We start from the raw sequence: 20,100 nt of genomic DNA, 5'->3' as shown, positions 1-20,100 counted from the left end.
AAATTGACCTTATTGCCCTTGTCATAAAGGCACAATTACAACAAAGAAATCTGGATCACACAGCATTTGAGTCATAATATCAAAGTTTGCTTGAACAAAATTCCTTTTCCTTCCTTTCTGTCATTACAAGGGTAAATCAAACAAAACCATGTATTAGAATCAAATATTCCTTTATTAATCTATCGACAATCTGGATATATCGACCAGCGAATGACCAGAATAATTACATTAATATACAAAACATAAACACACAAATATAAACATTGGCCTACTCTTTGGTTTAGGTATTAATACCTATAAAGTGATAAAACACAGCGATTGGGAATTTTCATTGAAGAATCGAATTTAAAAAAAAAACTTTTCCATGAACAGCGTTTATATAGGATATTGGAAGCATTGATGCGGAGTATAATAATATTCCACAACTTTCACACAACGCCATCTAGTCGCAAACTAAGCAGAGCTTGTATTATGAGTACTAGACAACTGATATATTTCTAAATATATACATAATATAGATAAATTACACCCAGCATACGAAGAAACAATAAGATATCTGTGGTGTAAAGAGGTTTTGAATCGGAGAAATATTCACCATCTTCTGCACTACACTTATGCCACCTCATTGGTATATATTTCTCTGTTTCTATGGCCCGTAGCATAGGTAAGGGTCGTAGCCAGGGACCGGACAACCCCACTTTAGAGTTAAGCCGTTTGACAGGGTAACCCGTACACGGGGTAACTCATATCGCAGTGTTACCTTTTGTTCGAGTTACATCCTCGAAACCCAGCGAAATGGTTAACACCTTCATTAGGGTAACCACGTGAAGGGGTTAACCCCTTCAATAACTTAACCCTTTGAAGTGGTTACCTTCACGAAAGGCTTTTATTCGTGTTACCCTGAATTACCCACTAAACTTGAGCTGCATACTTGCACCCTAGCGGCCCCTCATTGCTTTACTAAGACTACAGCTGATTTTCTTCTATCGCCGACGCGTCGCGCCGCGACTCGCGCCTCTTGGACAAACTACCTACGCGCGAAACTTCATATAGGTAACTAGCTGTTGCCCGCGACTTCGTCCGCGTGGTTAGAAGATATAAGTTAGGAATTTTTGAACGAAAGCCCTCGAAGATTGATATTTTTCCCGTATTTGCCGCATTTTCCATTAAATCTTCGCTCCTATTAGTTGCAGCGTAATTTTATATACCTAGCCTAAAACCTCAAATCAAATTTTTTAGATGAAATTATTTATAATAATTTAAAAAAAAATCAAGTTTTTTTTCATTTTTTGCATTTTCTGAGAAGATTTGACGGGTGAATTTTCGATTGAAAATTAGAGTGTTTTTTATATTAATTCAAAATAAGGTGAAAAAATAAATATTTTTAATCAAATAAATTACAGCGTATTTGGGACACAAAAAAGTAAGCTTTCACCAAATTTCGTTACAAAAATAAATTTTTGAAAAAGATTAAAATAAAAAACCACAATCTTGATTTTTGGATCTTTCACATAAATTTTGAGGTTATGTGAAAAAAATGTAAACACAAAAGTTTTAGATCCTTTTATTTCCTACAACTTTGCCATTTGACTTTTTTTGATACGAATTTTACTTTTGCCGGAAATCGAGAAAAACCGTTTTTTACTCTTCAAACGTCACTCCCACCCCCTTCCGGACCTCAGATCGCCCGTAAATTATTTTTCCTTTCATTTTTATAATATTCCCCTACTTTTCTAATGGGTTTCATCCTACTATTTTTTTTTTGGTTTTAAAAATTATCGACCCTGGTGTACAAGTATAGACACGAAAAATATATATCACAACGTTTGAAATGTGCGACAAGCAAAATTAAACTGTAAGGTCATATCCACAATGATTTTTATTCCATGTTTACAAGTCGCTCGGTAAATGCAACAATGGCGCCGCTGGGCGGTAAGATGTCACGTGCGCTCGTGGTTATACTATTTTCAAACTAATGTCTATGATAAAGAGTGCATATTACATTGTCTTAGGTTGGAGTGGGTTACCCTGTTACAGTGTTACAGGGTAGTGAAAGGGTAACCTGTTCGGAACAGGGTTCCAGTAATCCGTTCGAAGGTGTAACATATGTCATAGGGTTTTTTCTTGAAGCGCTTAAAAAAACCCCTTCAAAAACCCTTTCAATGAGTATCCGGCCGGTCCCTGGTCGTAGCCTCTATATTTCTACCTTGAGAATTAACTAGTCATAATTTCCATTGTAATATTTCAAGGTAAGTAAAAATAACTGTAGAATAAAATACCAGGAAGACCATTCTGTATTGTAATTTAACCCTTATTGCTTTCAACATAAAATTCACAATCGCTGATATATACAATATATTTACATGTGAAGCTCAAAATACATATATTATATTATCTTATAACATAACTACAGAGAAGCAGTGATCAGTTTAACAGTTTATTAACAAATTAAAAGGGATTTATCAAAACACAACGTCATATTAAAAAAAAACAGTTAAAATTATAAAAACTGTCAATTTTGTTGATCGCATTGTTACTTCGTCAAAAACAATCAAAATATAAATTTACAAAATAATATGGAATGTTAAGAAATAAAACCTTAGTAAACATACAACCATCAGAATGTATAAATTCATAACAAATGTTGATAATAACCTCATATGCTGAAGTTGGTTAAAATTATTTAGGAAGGAACATCAAATGTGATATCGCTAGTTGACTAAAAGTTTGTATAATTTTCTAATTGGAATCACAATTTAAAAGTGTTACAAATATCACACATTAAATGATTATAAGAAAGGATAATATCAGCAATCAATTCAACTGTTAAATTAAAATACATTACAATACAATACATTGTCTTATATTCTACAACAGAGGAAACAGTTTCCTGAAATAGTTCAAGGGCTAACAAGGCAATATAAGTCTACTTTACCCGACAAGTTTAGGTTTTAAACAACAAGTGCCATAAAATTAAAAAAGACAATATGTTTTAGCAACAAAAACATAAACCGTCATCGAATAAAAAGCTACTGAGCCTAACCTGTCGTATTAATATTATTAATAATTATTATAATGTTTGGAGGTAACAAACATAATAAAATGGATTAATTAAGAACCTTTATAATAACTATCGTGAGACTGATTCATTATTCGCGTTTCGACTCGCGATCCCACTGCGTCTGCTCATGATTAAGGACTCCGGTTGGGTCCGAAACTAGTCGGGCTACCCCGATAAATACGCGTGAGTAAACCGTTACATCATTTAATAATTAAGAACCTCTTCCTTTCGATTTCGGTTGGAAAGATAGTAGACAAAACTTATAGGTCTAAAGTTCGTGAAGTCACCGGGCAACATAGCCTTACAATGCCTCGTCTACGGCCCTTAACATTTAAAATCGTTTAAAAACTACATAGTAATACGCAATACATAACAAGGAAAATATTTACTAAGAAAAACCTGTATGACCTTAATATCAACGAATTGCAACTAATATCTATTTCCATCTCTATTTATTTACAAGAATATGACAAAGACAGCCTACTTGACAAGTGACATTATAGGAAAATCGTTAAAACAGGGTCCCACAACACGTGACTCGGACTGCCAAGGGTCTACCGTGATTTTTTGAAAATGCTTGTCATTTGCTAGAACCAAACCCGCGGCAAGTCGGCCACAGTGGGTTTGGTGTTATATTGACTCGGCTATCCGTGCAGTCAAATATTCTTTTGAACTGTTCATTGTAGGTATGTCACTTGTCTCAAGGCTTATATGTCTATGGATTTAATTCATAATACCTTACTTAGAGCCGATTTTTCAATCGCCAGATAACTTTTATTCGACGAATATGTTTGACGTTTTGATAGCTTTCGTATAGAAAATATGTCAAACGGCCATATTTATTCCTCAAATAAAAGTTATCTGACGATTGAAAAATCGGGCCTTAGTCAAATAAGAACTATTTATGGACCATTTTTATAAGAAAATATTTAGCCAATCCTTAGGAACTAAAAGTGGCAGTTGATTAAATATCTAACATGGTAATTGAAGAAAAACCCGAATTTGTCAGATAAAAAGATTTCTGAAAAAAATACTGTGTACGAAATATTTTTATCCATAAAAACATACGACGACGAAACGCCTAAAAACTGGTGAAACGTCACTTTTCGGATAAAGTGACGTCACACAAGCTTTCAAATGACCGTATGATAGAAAAAGATATCCAATATTTTGTGACGGACTAATCATATATTTGTCAAATACCCAATTTCAGTGTTCATACAATATTTTTAATAAAATAAAATATCGCCTTAAACATGAAAATAAACACTTTTCAAACAAGAATAGTAAACTCCAATAAAACTTAACCTTTAAATAAAATCAATTGATCAATGCGTTTTTGTTCACTCTACCGTACCACATAGGCACAATGAAAATACAATATGTTATGATCTAAAGCCTCCGAATGCCTACAGCATTAAAAACTTATAGACGCTATCACATTGACAGGGTTCTGTCATGTAAAAAGAACTTTAAAATCATTTATTAACAAACATTCCTTAACACATCTTAAGCTCGATTTTGTGAGCACCAAAAAAAACAGTTCATAGTATTTTATAATAAAAAAACAACTAAAATAAAATCAACAAGAGTTTGGTTACAGTAAACTGACGGGCAACAAGTGTATATTGCATGGTATGTGTACTTATAAGATATAGAAAAAAAACTATTTCTTTTTATACTAATTTTTGGTCAAACAGACGACACGACCCACTCTTTTGAATTAAAAAATAGCTTCAAATAGCAAATAATATAAATAAAATATTTGTCATAATTTGGATTGTCTTGTCTTTTATAAACTATTTTAAGTCATCTTACAATATTATGTAGTATTAATTAAAAATAATATCAACAGTTCAAATATATAAAGAATTTTGAATTATAAATTATTTAAACCTGAAATCCGGAATGTCTAAAGTCTTTGGTTTAATAACAATTTAAAGATAAAATCCCTGAATATTAAAATATTCAAAGTCAGGTGGACCTAACTGTAACAACGAAAAACAAGACTAGAATTTAAGACCAGTAGATTTTCAGGGCTGCATTGAAAAATCAGTTTTTCCCATAATGTCACTCAATTATATACTTTATTTCGAACTGGTAAGTTCGAAAATCCCTTATTTATAACCTTCCTTGCATTGGCTTATCAAATAAAATATTTATAATTTTATATTTGCTAATAAAAATCATAATTATATTAACCTTTACCACGAAAGCAGTAATTAAATCAAACTAAGATAATTCAATCAACACCATTAACAAATATTTTTCTAATAAACATTTAAAATAATTATTAATCTTAGATTCACTAAAACAATAATAACGAAGTTATTAGCTTGAAAATATACAATCATGTTTCATAATTGGTAAGCGTCTCCACCAATTCAATACCATGATGTTCTTATCCACATAATTCTTAGGTAATTTGACTTCGGGAAATAGCCTTTTAAGTACTCTCAAAAATACTACTGCGATAGATGCCGCTACTGTTGTGTTTGCAGAATTTGATTACTCATTGCATTTTACTCACTTTTTATCATCTATACTAATATATAAAGCTGAAGAGTTTGTTTGTTTGTTTGTTTGAACACGCTAATCTCAGGAACTACTGGTTCAAATTGAAAAAATCTTTTTGTGTTGAATAGATCATTCATCGAGGAAGGTTTTAGGCTATAAACCATCACGCTGCGACTAATAGGAGCGAAGACACAATGGAAAATGTGGAAAAAACAGGGCAGATATAAACTTATATCTTCTAACCACGCGGACGAAGTCGCGGGCAACAGCTAGTATACTATATGATGCTGACTGTACTATTAATTGGACTAAAAATAATGGTGGGATATATTTGAACTATTATAATAATTCGGTAACTCAACATCTAGCCTACGTAGGGTTTATTTTTAAATACTAAAACATGCAATATATACAATTTTATAACAAAATATTTAATGGAAAAAATAAGTACTTATCATAAATAAATTTTAACATTAATAAACCATATTTTTTTCTCATTTCATCTACATCAGCAATTAGGACTAATCTATAATTTACCTAATAAAGCTTATTTAATTTTAGGGTACCTTCCCACACACTCCTTTTACTAGCAACACAGGACCTCAGTGCTGCCTATGTTGTCAGTAAACTGACGTCCGTGTGCAAAAGGCCTTAGACGTAATTAAACTATAAACTTCACATAGAAAAATATTTAAGAGTGGAATATCAACAGATGCTATCTCTGTCACTCAACTAACGTAAGCAGTGTATTCGATAGAGACAGACATACGTTTCTTAACTATTATTTAAATATTTTTTTATGTAGAAGACATATCTAATTCCTACATTGGTTAGGACTGAGAATTATGACTACAGTGAGCATTTTATAGGAATTTGTAAGTCCGAGTACCTTAGGCGGCTAGATCGGCTATAATAAGTCACTTGGCAATGTATCGCGGAGAAACGATAATAAACCACAAAAATATAATACTAAAATGTTATTCTAAAAAAATCTGATTTGCTCTAGTAATTGGATAGAGTCTAGTCTAGAATGAACGTTACAGGGTTGCCAGCAAACCCTTTAAAAATTTAAGAAGTCCAGCCTGAAATAATGGCACCACAGATTATGCATTGTTTCACTCATTTTAGTTTTAAATTAAATTCACTTATGTTATAGATTTTTTTTTACCTACATACCTGGAGAATTCTTCCCAGTTGAATGTTTTTTCGTGGAAACATTTCAACTAGTTGGTTGAGATAAAGCCGTGTTTAGCACTAGCCTATGTACACTACAAGTGCAAGTTAAAGATGGATACTCAATAGACGTTCTAGCATAGGGCGCGCAAATACGAATCTTCATAACCCCGAAGCTTTCAAATATATGCAAGGAGTTTGGGGAGTATGAAAACAAACATTAGGTTTGTTAAAATCCTTTAAACCATTTAAAATTTTTGTTAGTTATATTTGTATTTATTTCTCTACTCAGTTCGAACTCCGGCGTTGGGGGGGGGGGGCGTGATGGGGCGATGGCCCAGGGCGACAAATCCTGGGGGGCGCCAAGGTCTGAAGTTGGAGGCTCTTGCCTCTTCTGGTGCAAACCCTCAGAACTGTGCTCTACGCTCTGTGCATATGCATATTTTTTAATGAGACTTTTGCTTCCCTCAAGTGGGCGCCACAATATTTTCGCCCGGGGTGTCAGCGGCCCTTACGCTGGCACTGTCTCTACTCCTATCTCCTTTTAATTTTGCTATACATGTTTTATGTTATGTTACTGTAAAGAGCGGGGCCTCGTAGCACAGGTCATAACTTACTTTTACATACAACTATTTTGCATATACATATGTCAAAATAAATGTCTAGATCCCATATGATGGTCATCCTAAAATGATGTCCAATTTTTTTTTTCTTAAACTTCTTTCAAACTCGTTAAACAATGTAACGACGCAAACCTTCAATACAGTCGGAAACCAAAAACTACATCTGAATTAAGTCTTAAAGGGCTCATTCGATTTTCTACGACCCATGCTAGAATCTTGTGGGTCTAAGAACGTGCTAAACATTGCTTTTTCTAGTTTAATTTAAGTGTCTTTGCTAAATAATTAAAGTGCTTATTTATTTTTCTGACATAACAATGCCTCTTTTAACATTTTTTCTTAACTATAAAATTAATACTTTCCAATTTAATACAATTTGCAACATATCGTTGCTACAATTAAATAACATTTACTTTTCGTATTAAACTCGAAGTTTTTGTAAATTTCGATATTTTTATAAAGACCACTTTTACAAGACTTTTTTAGAATAGTATAATTTAAATAAAGGTAAATAAATGTCTAACGAGTTGACATTACATTCATAACATAAAATCGTCACAATGTCGCCTTTTTTTTTTGTTTTCTTAAAGTTGCAAAAAAAATCTGTATCTACCCACGACACCGGTAGCAAATCAATTATTCCGCCATAGAATGTTCTATTTTTCCAACAGTACATAACCGAAAACATCCGTAAAACCGTTACTTTTCAAATCAATTCCGTACATTTCCGCGACACTAATAACTTCATCCTTACCTTCTAACATTACAAGGTTTTCATACATTTCATATCTTTATAATATCATTCTTCAAATACGTTAAATACATAATTGAATTTCGAACGCGACCTTCCCAGCTCAGGGTCAAGGTCGAAAAATATGACAATTTGAATTACACCATTTTTGTTCAATGTTTTTCTTAATTGAATTTCGAACGCGACCTTCCGAATTCAGGGTCAAGGTCGAAAAATATGACAATTTGAATTCCAGCACTTTTTTTATTGCGTTTGTTAGTATGTTTTACTTATCGTATTCCTGTACGAGCTGCACGCTGTCCTCGCCGCGCCGCTGTGAGTGCGGCCTCCGCAGCGGCCGCGGGTGCTGGAGGAGGGAGAACCTCTCGCTTTGGTTGCCTCCTTGCTTTTTGCTGAGCGCGTTCCGTAGGTGGCTTTCACCTGTAATTTAAAATGGTCACTTTTTTGTTGTTTGATCTTCAGTGACGTCAAGTTTCTGTAAGAGTTTTTTTTATGTAAGGTGAATTGTATGTTAAAGAACTGGTTTACAGGATTATCCATAGGCCAAAACAGGTTTAGGCTAAATTAAACTTGAATATTCAAATAGAAGTTTATTAAAAAAAACCCTGATTCAGTGAAGCAACTTTTACAAATAAGTTATTTTTCGAAAACTATTAACGCAGGAATATCATATTTTAAAATTTATTTATTTTGAATTCAGTGTATAATTATTTTATAAGAAAGGACTAAGAAGGCTTAGTTTGTTTCCAGATTAGTTTTAGATTAGCCCAGCTAATGGACACATCGAGTCTTGAGAGTTCAAAAGGGATTGTTCCTGTCTTACTGGAGTTGCAATGCAGGTAATGTGTGGTGGTCTAGCACCACTTACCTGGCAGTGACAGCGGCCGGCCACAGAGCGTGAGGTCATGCGAGCGGGGCGAGGCGGAGCGCGAGGAGCGCGGGCGGCTGGCGGCCGCCGGGTTGTTGTTGCGCGAGTCGCCGCTGCGGGCCCCGCGGCGGGGGGAGCGCCCGCCTAGCAACTCCTGCGGGGGGTAGGGGTTATAGACTACAATGGTGACTTAGGTATTTTATGTCACGATCAAGGTCGATGATTTATAAGAATGAAAAAAAAACAGCTATAAAAGTCCCAATAGTACAGTCCCGGGGGACTTGGGACTTTTATAGCTGGTTATTTTTATAAGGAGTCGAAACTGAAAGTTGTGGATACATTTCGGACAATATTGATTAATTCGACTAATATTTAGTGCTTGCTACTTAAATATTAAAAAATATATCGGCTATTAAAACACAAATTATATAGGTGTATGCAACAGTGCACCTAATTTTCAACTCATATTTTACTGTAATCACAAAAAGAAATTCATGAAAACTAAAGTGCAAACATTGAGAGAACAAAAAAATCACATTTTCCTTCTATCATTGAATACGCAGAAAGCGCTGCGAAGCGGATAATATTATATTATTTTCTTAATTTTTCCGCCATAAGACGAGACACGATACAATGGACAAATTTGAATTCCTGGTCATTGAACTCAATAGCTTAGTTGCTGAAGTGCATTTATCGTAACATTAACATTCAAATCTGAGAATCAAATTTTCCATTATATTTCAACACAGTTACTTACACAATGATAATCAACCTTTTACACTCAAAACCAACACAACTACATAAACTTAAGTAACATATATAAAGGACAGCACTTATATATTATGTTAGTAACCTTTTCCTGTGAATGTACCGAGTAGGCACTGTACGACACCGGGCTCTCCGCCGTGAAGTCGAACGCGCTGGACGCGCGGTACGACAGAGTGTCTGAAGGCGGGAAAACGCAGACATGTTATAATTTGAGGTTAGTTTGGAGCCAGGGATATGTAATATATAATGTAAGCTAGAAATGTAAGTTAATATGTATTTTGTTTAGATAGTAACCTTGTACCCGGGGCACATTTAATATTCCACAACGCCATCTAGTGTCAAACAAAGTTAAGCTTCTATTATGAGTACTGCACAACTGATAAACATACTTATATATTTCTAAATATACTATATTTCTTTTGATAAATTACACAATCCAGACACAGATCAAATGATCGTGCTCGACACAAAAACGTTTGTCCTGGGTGGGAATCGAACCCACGACCTCCGGTATAGCAGTTCGAGTATAAAATTGCAGTATTTATTACGTTGCCTAATAGATACATAGATATATTATGTACAAATATACAACATGTATATAAACTGACTTAGACAATTTAGTACCTTTTATGTGAGAAGGTAAAAAACGTTCGCCAAGTATATTGCTATCTATTTCAGCTAATCAAGTTTAATAATTTTAATAATTATATGACAGGGCTATATTTTTGTGTTCAACCCTGTTTGATTACATCGGGGGTCTCAAAAGCAAAGTTTGCATACACAGAATTGGTATTAAAAATATAACTGCGACCTGGAATGCTGCATTTTTTAAAGATATATTAAGATATGAAGTATTTTCGTAGCGCAAAATACATTATGTATTTTCTTCAAGTTCCATCAAGTAACTGAATAATCAGAACAATAACTCCTATCAGGATTAAATACCTAATTAACATGAAGTGATTAGTAAAGTTAAACACACTTGTCTGTCTTCAACATTACCTTAAATGTAATTAGGATCTAATCTGTTTAATTGTAGGTCTTCACTGAACAAATACCTACCAAGCTTTGTTCACGTGTGCAAAAAGATTACAATTTCATGTAGAAAAATTATTTTATGACTGCGATGTTCAAGACATTTGTTCAAATAAGGCTCTAGAAAGTCTGACCGTATTTCAACTGCAATCCAACCGCAAATTCCATATCAAGTGCAGTGGGCATACAACCGGCCTGCACGTTTGGTTGGCAGTTCGCAAACGTCTGAAGCTATATGCTACTATGTAACACTTTTTGATCGATAAAAATGCCATCCATTATGGAACTAAGTTCTTATTCGTTCGTCTATTGTATTCCACTTTCTTTAACTCCCAACTTTAATCCCAAGCAACGTAATATTTTTCATGAACATGACGAACTTAATAATATATTTGACATTACCCCATTCATTAATTTCGATAAGCTCCAAGGTACCTTGACTAAAGTTCACTGTACTTTCAACTGAATTGTAACACCTCAAAGTACATTTTCCAAAAACTTTAACTCTTTAACATCCAGACGATGCAATCTAGACATATTAAGTCCACGTGATAAACCCACGCCAACATTCGTGTGAATGTGATTATCGCTAATCAGTCGTTGACCTCACGCCCTACATCACTAAGATACGAATCTGATTACTTTATATTATAAAAAATTGTCTCTAAAGATAACATACTTTGAATCCAGTTCAATCTAAATACTGAAAAGAAAATTACGGGAAACTGATCGATTTTGTATATTTTTTTTTTTTTGAAAAGTACAACTTGATATAAAAAGGGAGTTAAGATGCAATATAAAATAAATAATATGAATTCGATATCTTTGAAGTCGGCAATTTTTGCCGTTTCTGACCTCATAGCACAATAACTATTTTTTTATTTGTATATATTAGACAAATATGAGTGACATGTGTAGAAAACGTTTTAACAATCAGTATTTTATTCAAAATATTTATATGTTTGCATCAGTTTCATGTTTTAATCATTGTGCTATGAATTTAATATTAAACTGTTAATTTAAATAGCTTTATGGTTATTAATGAGCTTAGAAATTGTTAGCACTATATTTTTAAATATATGCATAGAGATAGCTATAACTTTGTTCTTGAGTTTAATTCGTTTTTTAATCTTTAAATGAGGTTTGTTACCATGTGGCCAGCAACTAGTCGGTGGTGGTGACCTTATCATATGTTCGTGAACCTCTTTTAAGGTCAAGGGATCATCTTCTATGAAGTCTAAGGCAGTGCTTCCAAATTCCTGGAAAAAGGAAACACAAACATGCTTAAATTGCTTATTGATTACATAAGACAGTTCATTTTCATTATAGTAGTTGGTTATTAACATTTTTAACAGCCTCAGAATTGGAAATAGTCTTATCTTCTCTAATATAGTTATATAAACGAGAGTCATTTAGTCCAAATGCATTTTCAAAACGACCATATATAATCAAATTTAATAAGCTGTTGTTGTACTATTAAATAACAAATTGTTATAACACCTAATAACCATTTTTCGGTGTCTTGTAGAAATGAGTTCGTATTTTGAACAAATTTCTACAAGACACTGAGAAATACGGCACTTTACAAATCAGACTATTAAACCAACCAGTTTTGTCGTTCACTGTACCTGTCAGGCAAGTAATCCAAACAGCATAGTTGATAATAAAATGACATGCACGAACACTTGCCTTGACCTCAAAATGAGGGTAATATAAAAACATTTTGTCTCACTTTACTCTCAAGACTTTTATAGCTTAGCTAGTTAGATAAGCGGTACAATTTTATAGCATTCTTGAACAAAAATATTCATCATTGATAAGCATCATAAATATTGTGATATAAAACCTGCAATCAAAACTACTTTGACTGTTTGCAGATTGATTGTATTGTGAAAGGAATGGATTCATTTTATTGAGTGTGTCTTCTGAGGTTTTCCTGTCCTATTGATTTTTGGATACTTGAATAAAGAGAAGTATTTCCTATTATCCTATATTGATCAGTCAAATTAAAATTTTTGACTTATTTCTTACATCCGAGTTAACTCAAATTCATTCTTAGAACTTTTTAAATATTGGTTTGCCTGACTGCTAAGCAAAAGTGTAATAATAGGAAGCATTCCCATTGTTTTTGCAAACTTTATGTTTGCACTTACTGTAGGTCAAATAAATCTTCCTCCAAATCTCTGCCTCTTGGTAAACTGCTAAAATAGTTTTAATATATTCAAGGCATAAAGTGTAATATAATAACTATAAATTACCTGTGACATTAGTATTGTGTCATCTGATTCACATTCCTCAGCATGACTTTCAATCAGACTCTCTCTGCTTGCCATCACTTGCTAGAAATTAAAGAATATACAATTGAGCAAACTGACAATATTTTATTTAACAGAAAAGCAAAAGAAATGCTGAAAGTTTTTAAGCTGCAGGTCATTAAAAACAAAGTAGTTTTATTTATAATATAAATTTATTTGCCCCAAGAAGCTTAATTAAATGTTTAGTTTAGGTTTAATCAGATTGTGTATATCTCAATTTGAAAGCTACTTTAAACTTGCAGTATTAAGTTTTAATATCCAACATTATGCATGCATTATACCTTGAAATTTAATAACTTAGGCCTTCAAAACATGATTGTTATCACACCTGGTAAAACAATACTGTGAATAATAGAAAACATAAATCATAAACACTTCCTTGTGCCCATAAAGTAATGTTTACATGTAATCCACGCGGAAAACGCATCTCATTACAAATGCTTCCGCGTAAATACGCAATTATCTTTTTTCTTATTATATAAGGCTTACCTGCAGATAAGGGTTGTCTTGCCGCGACAGTCTTAAGGCTTCCATGTCCTGTGCGATGTTTCTCGTCCGCCCAGGAGTCAAGAGAACCGCTGGAGACCCGCTCATAGGAGGAGGCAACACTAAATTACATCAAAACACGCGATTTTATATCACTCGCTTTATATAACAATTTCCAGCTCATGTTCACTACATACCTGACAAAGAATCACTGCTTCCTTCCATTTTAAAACTAAATCTACTTTTCATTAAGCTTTTATTCCACCTGTTTCAAGAGAACTCCATCAAAGACGTTCTATGAATGAATATTTAAACAAGAATGTTAGAGCGTTCAACAAACGATATTATTAACAAACTACAACAAACCATGAATAGAGATAAAATTTAATCCAATTCTTAAAGGGTTTTTGGTGGTTGTTTCCAATATTTGTACATTATAGACGATTTTAAGAAAAGTAATGGAAAACTGATAACGATTGACAACTTGACAGATAAGTAAACTGTTCAGAAACGTCAAGACATCAAGTCGGTTTCCTTCGTTTTCGTTTGGAAATCAAAGATATTCAGTTTTGTTATTGCTTTTAAGACTACGGATTTTAGTTGATTTTATATGTCGTGCACTACGACATCGATAACATTGTGTTTACAATATAGTAAACAATTAAATGAGTTGCTCTTTATGATAAGAGTGAAAGACAAATAATGTAATCAGTAGACAAATATTTTCATAAAATATTCAGACGTTTACATTGCAAGACTGAGAAATCGTTTATTGAGATTACATCATGTCGGTGCCAGTCTTACTTGGACAAGGGGTAGACCTTTAGAAAGGAAAGGTCCTTTTAGGAATCAGACACAAAATTTAACTACATGTACAATTTCTTGTTTGTTTTTATTCGTACAAGTAACTGTCTATAATGCTGCTGTTGGTCGACTTGAGTCAAACTAAATAGTTACTAGCTGTACGAGTCTACACCGATTTTTTAAGAATAAAAATCACATAGAAAAGCACATAAAAAGTAAAATCAACTTTATACTTGACAAATAATAACATTCATCCTGCAGAGGTCTTTGATCGCTACCTGATCTAAATTGCTGAACATAATTTAATAAAACTTGAAACATGCTGTGGTTGGTAGTTTTGGATCCCGAGAGGATATTCTATATTATACTGAGATAACTCGCAGCCGAACAAATTTATAATTTTGTACCCATAGTGACCGTTTCTTACCAATGCAAATAGGTGTCCTGAAGTACTGTTTTGAGAGTACCGCCAGTCAATTTTTTATAATCTACAGCAGCAGAGTTGAAGCAGTTCCTTGTTGCAGGTGGCAATAAGTACTGGACCATTGTGAAATACTCGTTAAATAAAACAACAAGTTTCGGAACACAATATATGAATTTATTAATGTGAACAAAGGCACTACCTTATCTATAAAGGCACCTTTATACTGTTCTAATAATGCGACAACATTGTAAATAACTCTTTTAGCGTCTATCATTTCATCGAATTTACCAAAGCAAACTTTATTTACATTATTATAATTTATGCGATTCATTTTCATGTCAGATTTATAGCAATAGCAGCAGTTTATTAAAACCATTGTTAAGACTAGTTTGAATTAATTTACACATCAAATTGTTTTGTATATTATCATAATTTGTTCGTTATATTTCGTTGTCTGTAAGCACAAAAAGCGCAGCACTGCCGTAGTCAAGTATTCTGCTCTTGATTCCCTTCAGCTTGTCAATGTAGTGCTTGTGAATCTTAGTGTTTGTCCTCTTGTAGCGGAGGGACGTTATCATTTTATCAACAGTGTAATGTAGCCACAGGATGTTCGTGTAAGGCTCGAAGTTTTTCCAATCATTTCTGTAAAGAAAAAAAATAAATATTAGACGACAAATACATCAGTGTTGTATAGAAAAAATATTATGTAAGAGGTTAACTTTATGGACAATCTTTGCATATGATTAGAGCAAATCATTACAATACAGTGATGTCAATGTAATGTTGAAGACATAGTTCATTGATTTCTCCGTCGGCTGGTACAATTTAAAAAAACCAAGATAGGCTTTCAATAGTCCTCGCTTTTAGTGTAATAATATTAGTCGAGCTCACCCCAACTTATCTCTCATGAGGCGGTAGACCTCGAACTGGTAGTCGCCGACTGCGTCGAAGAGCGAGTCGTCGGCAGCCAGGTCGTTGTAGAGCGCGGCGCACTCGCCGGCCGCCAGCGGCAGCGACACGCGCGACAGCGAGTAGTCGATCACCGTGCCCGCCACGCCGCAGCGGGCCACGCGCAGCGCGCGACCGCGCAGGACGAACGTCGCGTACTGGGGACAAACGGCACTCTTAGATGGCTATGTTGGCGACTAGCTTAATTACGACAGTCGTTGCATTAAGTACATATGGATGGCAATGTAGAATACAGGTGTTCAGTAGTAGACCCAAACCGTTGAGGAGAAGCAATTTGTAATATGAGACGACATTACTGCTTATTGATCAATTATCTTAAAGCTTATGCCCATGGCACTTCAGTTTATTCTATTACATGTACTATCGATGTTAGAAACCTACCCTTGCGACTCAGTCATAATAAGTACTTTTTATTGCTTCAGTAGTGTAAACGACGTAAATTAAGATTATTTTATTTTCTATCATTGTATTTTTTTTTTTATTACCTTAAAATACCTAATTGTAAAGGACGTGCGACGTGCGCGCCGGCAGATGCGGGCGGGGGTAGCGGGGAACACGGGCGGCCGCTTGCCGCGAGCGCATTCGAAAAAAGTAGTGACCTTGCGGGCCCCGCGCACATCGCACGCGCCTAGCTTTCTTTATTGTACCTACTTATACGTAAATACACTAATTCGGACAACACCAGAGTTTGTTTTACGGTGAGCCCATGCCCTCAACAGCAACAAAGTGGTCCTTCGAGCCGGATAATATTTCTTTAGGTATCCTTTCTAGTGATAAGTTGAAGCCAAAGGTATCAGTATTTGGGTACCACAATAACCCGAGAGTACGCTCGTACACGTCGTTCACTTCGCCTTTAAAGTTAACAATGGCCGGACTCAAAGTATCAGTAGGCATGTCGTGACACACGGACATTTTGTTCGACGTCCAATTTCTTATTTCAAACCCTCCTTGCTGGTGCGCTCGCGGCAAGCGGCCGCCCGTGTTCCCCGCTACCCCCGCCCGCATCTGCCGGCGCGCACGTCGCACGTCCTTTACAATTAGGTATTTTAAGGTAATAAAAAAAAAAATACAATGATAGAAAATAAAATAATCTTAATTTACGTCGTTTACAATATCTCCGCCCAGTGTCAATACCTACTATTGACACTATTATGCAACTGGAAGTAGTGCCAATCTAGCGGCCGGACGAGTTAATACACCAGTTTTAGTTTTGATGTCTACCGTTCGAATTCGTCCGTCTTTCCCTGGATAGACGTTGACGACCACTCCTTTTGGCCAGGTATTTCTACATGACCTAGGGTCGACAACTACAACCACATCGCCGACTTTTAGGGCGTCATTTTCTAAGTACCACTTTTGTCGCGGGATCAAGGTAGGCAGCACCTCCTTGATCCATCGCTGCCAGAACATGTCGGCGAGTCGCTGGGCAGCACGCCACATCTTACGTAGGTACATGTCGCTGTCGTCGAAGACTCCGGGCACCGGTAAGTTTGACGAAGTACCAATCAAAAAATGATTCGGTGTTAGAGCTTCTGCACATTCAGGGTCTACTGATACATGCGTGAGCGGCCTACTGTTAACCGTGTGTTCTATTTCGGTAAGTAAAGTCGTGAGAACTTCTTCCCGCGGTGCTCTTTCTTTTAAAGTTATTTTCAGGGCGGTTTTCACACTTCTGATGAGGCGCTCCCAGGCTCCACCTTTATGCGGACTGACAGGTGAGTTAAAGTTCCATATTATGCCAATATTTGCTAATTGATCGTTGACCTTGCTCTCAGATTCCAGGAACGAATTTCTGAGTTCAACTTCTGCTCCACGCAGATTCGTACCATTATCGGAGTACATATATTGCGGCCAACCACGTCGGGACGCCATCCTTCTTAGCGCCATTATAAATGAGTCAGCTGTCAGTGATGGGACTGTTTCAATATGTACTGCGCGCACAGTCATGCAGGTAAATAACACTCCGTACCGCTGCTCTCTGCGACGCCCCACCGTAACTTCAATTGGCCCAAATAAATCAACGCCGCAATGAGTAAACGGCCTATTATGATGCGCCAATCTACTGTCAGGTAAGTCGGCCATGCGCGGCGCGCAAGGCTTAGCCTTTCTTATACGACACACTAAACAGCGGGAAGCGACAGTACGTACCGTGGGTCGTAGGTTCAATATCCAATATTTTTGTCTGAGTTCATTGACCACTGTTTCGTTATTTCCGTGTGCACTTCTTATATGTAATTCTTTAGTTATAAGTCTAGCAATCACGTTTCTTCCGTCTAATATTATTGGGTTTTTCATTTCAGGTGATATGTGCGAGGCAGCTTCGACTCGCCCTCCTGCTCGCAGTAGACCTTCTCTATCGATGAACGGAGTTAACATACGCAGTCTGCTGTTAACTTGAATAGGTTTTTTATTTTTCAGTAATAGAATTTCCGAAGCAAACGCTTCCATTTGACTATAGCGTAATAACAATATCTCTGCACGTTTCATAATTTCCGTGTCAATCGCCTTTGTGATATTTTTCTTACATTTTTCAATAAACAATAACATGGTTGCAGTCGACCTTTTTAAACGGAGCCACGATGATGCATTTTCAGGATTAGCAACAGGTATGGTACTTTCTGTTTGACAAACATGCATGACGTCACATATTTCTTCATTCTGTATTTTTTCTGTTTCAGGTGCTGATGAACGCTGTTGAAACCAATCACTCTCGTACAGGAACTTCGGGCCGCGGAACCACTCGCATTCCGGGCGCAACTCGTATTTATTTATCTTTGTTGCTACGTCTGCTATATTTTTCTCTGTAGGTATATAGTGCCACTCGTGCGTACTGCTTAATTCATCCAATTCACCAAGTCTGTTGGCTACAAACACATTGTAGTTTCGATTTTCGTTTTTAATCCAATGCAATACGGTCGTCGAGTCTGTCCATAAGTATCTTTTTATTGGTCGAAGTCTATGTTCCTTTTGTATTGTATCAGCGAGACGGCATCCAAGTACAGCAGCCTGTAACTCCAGCCTCGGGATGGTTACTGGTTTTAGCGGTGCAACTCTGCTTTTACTGGCTATAAATGACACGCACACATTGTTGTTGCTATGCACGCGCCAATATGCAACCGCGGCATACGCTGTCGGCGAAGCGTCACAAAATACGTGTAATTGTAACGTCTCACTCGCACACACCTTATTTATCTTGCAATACGAATCGTTTTCGTTTGTGTTATCTTTATCAGTAGAAATACGGAAGTACCATCTTGGTATTCTAATTTCTTTCAATCTTTGTAATTGAACAATCCATTTATTAAATATCTCGAATTCTGTACTTTTTATTTCTTCATCCCATTGGAGATTTGTCTTCCATGAAGTTTGCATTATTATTTTAGCATTCACAGTAAAAGGCGCTAGAAGGCCATAGATATCAAATATAGACATAACTATTCGTAATAATTCTCGTTTCGTAGGTATCTTCTCGCCTGATAATATTTCTTTAGGTATCCTTTCTAGTGATAAGTTGAAGCCAAAGGTATCAGTATTTGGGTACCACAATAACCCGAGAGTACGCTCGTACACGTCGTTCACTTCGCCTTTAAAGTTAACAATGGCCGGACTCAAAGTATCAGTAGGCATGTCGTGACACACGGACATTTTGTTCGACGTCCAATTTCTTATTTCAAACCCTCCTTGCTGGTGAATATACGATACTTGTTTCATAGTTTTTATTGCTGTATCGGCATCATCAAAGCAGTCAATGTAATCATCCATAAAATGATTTTTTACTATCGCTTGAACTGCCTCCGGCATTGCGTTTGAGTACCGCTGAGCGTTTAAATTCTTCACGTGTTGAGCGATGAACGGTGAACAGTTAGCCCCAAATATAAGTGATGTCATAACGTACTTTTTTATGTCTTCATCTGGGTTGTCGCGCCACAAAAATCTTAAGGCGTGTTGATCTTCTGGGCGTACTTTTATGCGAAGAAACATATCCTTTATATCGCCCGTGAGACCGATAGGCTTCTCTCGAAAACGCAACATAATACCGAGAAGTGACTCCAACAAGTTCGGTCCAGGCAGCAAATAGTCATTCAGTGACTGACCACAAGATTTTGCAGCAGCGTCGTATACAAGCCTTAGCTTTTTCTTATTTGGATTGTCAACTCCAAAGTGAGGTAAGTACCATATTTTTTTTACATTGCTTAAGTCTTCATTAGGCTCTAGAACGCGAGCATAATTGTTGGAAAATAAATGATCTATTCTTTCCTTGTATCTCAAATTATAATCTTTATCGCTCATCATTTTTCTTTCAGCTGTT

The 20,100-nt window shown here is 35.6% G+C and overlaps 2 protein-coding genes across 2 annotated transcripts in view; both read right to left on the bottom strand.

Moving 5' to 3' along the window:
- Positions 1 to 7,781: 7,781 nt before the first annotated feature.
- On the bottom strand, positions 7,782 to 14,174 carry LOC113500291. The gene is made up of 7 exons (XM_026881015.1): positions 13,792 to 14,174; positions 13,598 to 13,716; positions 13,052 to 13,132; positions 11,944 to 12,052; positions 9,844 to 9,935; positions 8,991 to 9,144; positions 7,782 to 8,542 (listed from the first exon to the last, which is right to left on the bottom strand). Exons 1-7 carry the CDS (start codon positions 13,841 to 13,843, stop codon positions 8,388 to 8,390), a joined length of 762 nt encoding a protein of 253 aa, XP_026736816.1. The 5' UTR covers positions 13,844 to 14,174; the 3' UTR covers positions 7,782 to 8,387.
- An 800-nt stretch (positions 14,175 to 14,974) lies between these two features.
- The window catches only part of LOC113500289 (putative serine/threonine-protein kinase haspin homolog), a 32,498-nt gene continuing 27,372 nt past the window's right edge, over positions 14,975 to 20,100 (bottom strand). The window contains exons 7-8 of the mRNA XM_026881014.1: positions 15,714 to 15,928; positions 14,975 to 15,464 (exon numbers count right to left, since the gene is read on the bottom strand). Of these exons, the coding sequence (XP_026736815.1) occupies positions 15,263 to 15,464; positions 15,714 to 15,928 (417 nt within the window). The 3' untranslated portion in view covers positions 14,975 to 15,262. The remainder of the gene's footprint in view (positions 15,465 to 15,713; positions 15,929 to 20,100) is intronic.

This window comes from Trichoplusia ni, chromosome 13 (genome assembly GCF_003590095.1).
Source record: "Trichoplusia ni isolate ovarian cell line Hi5 chromosome 13, tn1, whole genome shotgun sequence".
Lineage (NCBI taxonomy): Eukaryota > Metazoa > Arthropoda > Insecta > Lepidoptera > Noctuidae > Trichoplusia > Trichoplusia ni.
The sequence above is the reverse complement of the archived record's forward strand: the minus strand, read 5'-3'. Positions and strand labels throughout refer to the sequence as shown.

Bases quoted from the DNA above. Each gene is read 5' to 3' on its own strand.
- LOC113500291 (XM_026881015.1), bottom strand. From the start codon at position 13,843: ATGAAAAGTAGATTTAGTTTTAAAATGGAAGGAAGCAGTGATTCTTTG. The intron at 13,133-13,597 runs GTAAGCCTTATA...TTTAATTTCTAG, and splicing joins AAGACAACCCTTATCTGCAG to CAAGTGATGGCAAGCAGAGA. The intron at 12,053-13,051 runs GTAATTTATAGT...TCCTTTTTCCAG, and splicing joins ACACAATACTAATGTCACAG to GAATTTGGAAGCACTGCCTT.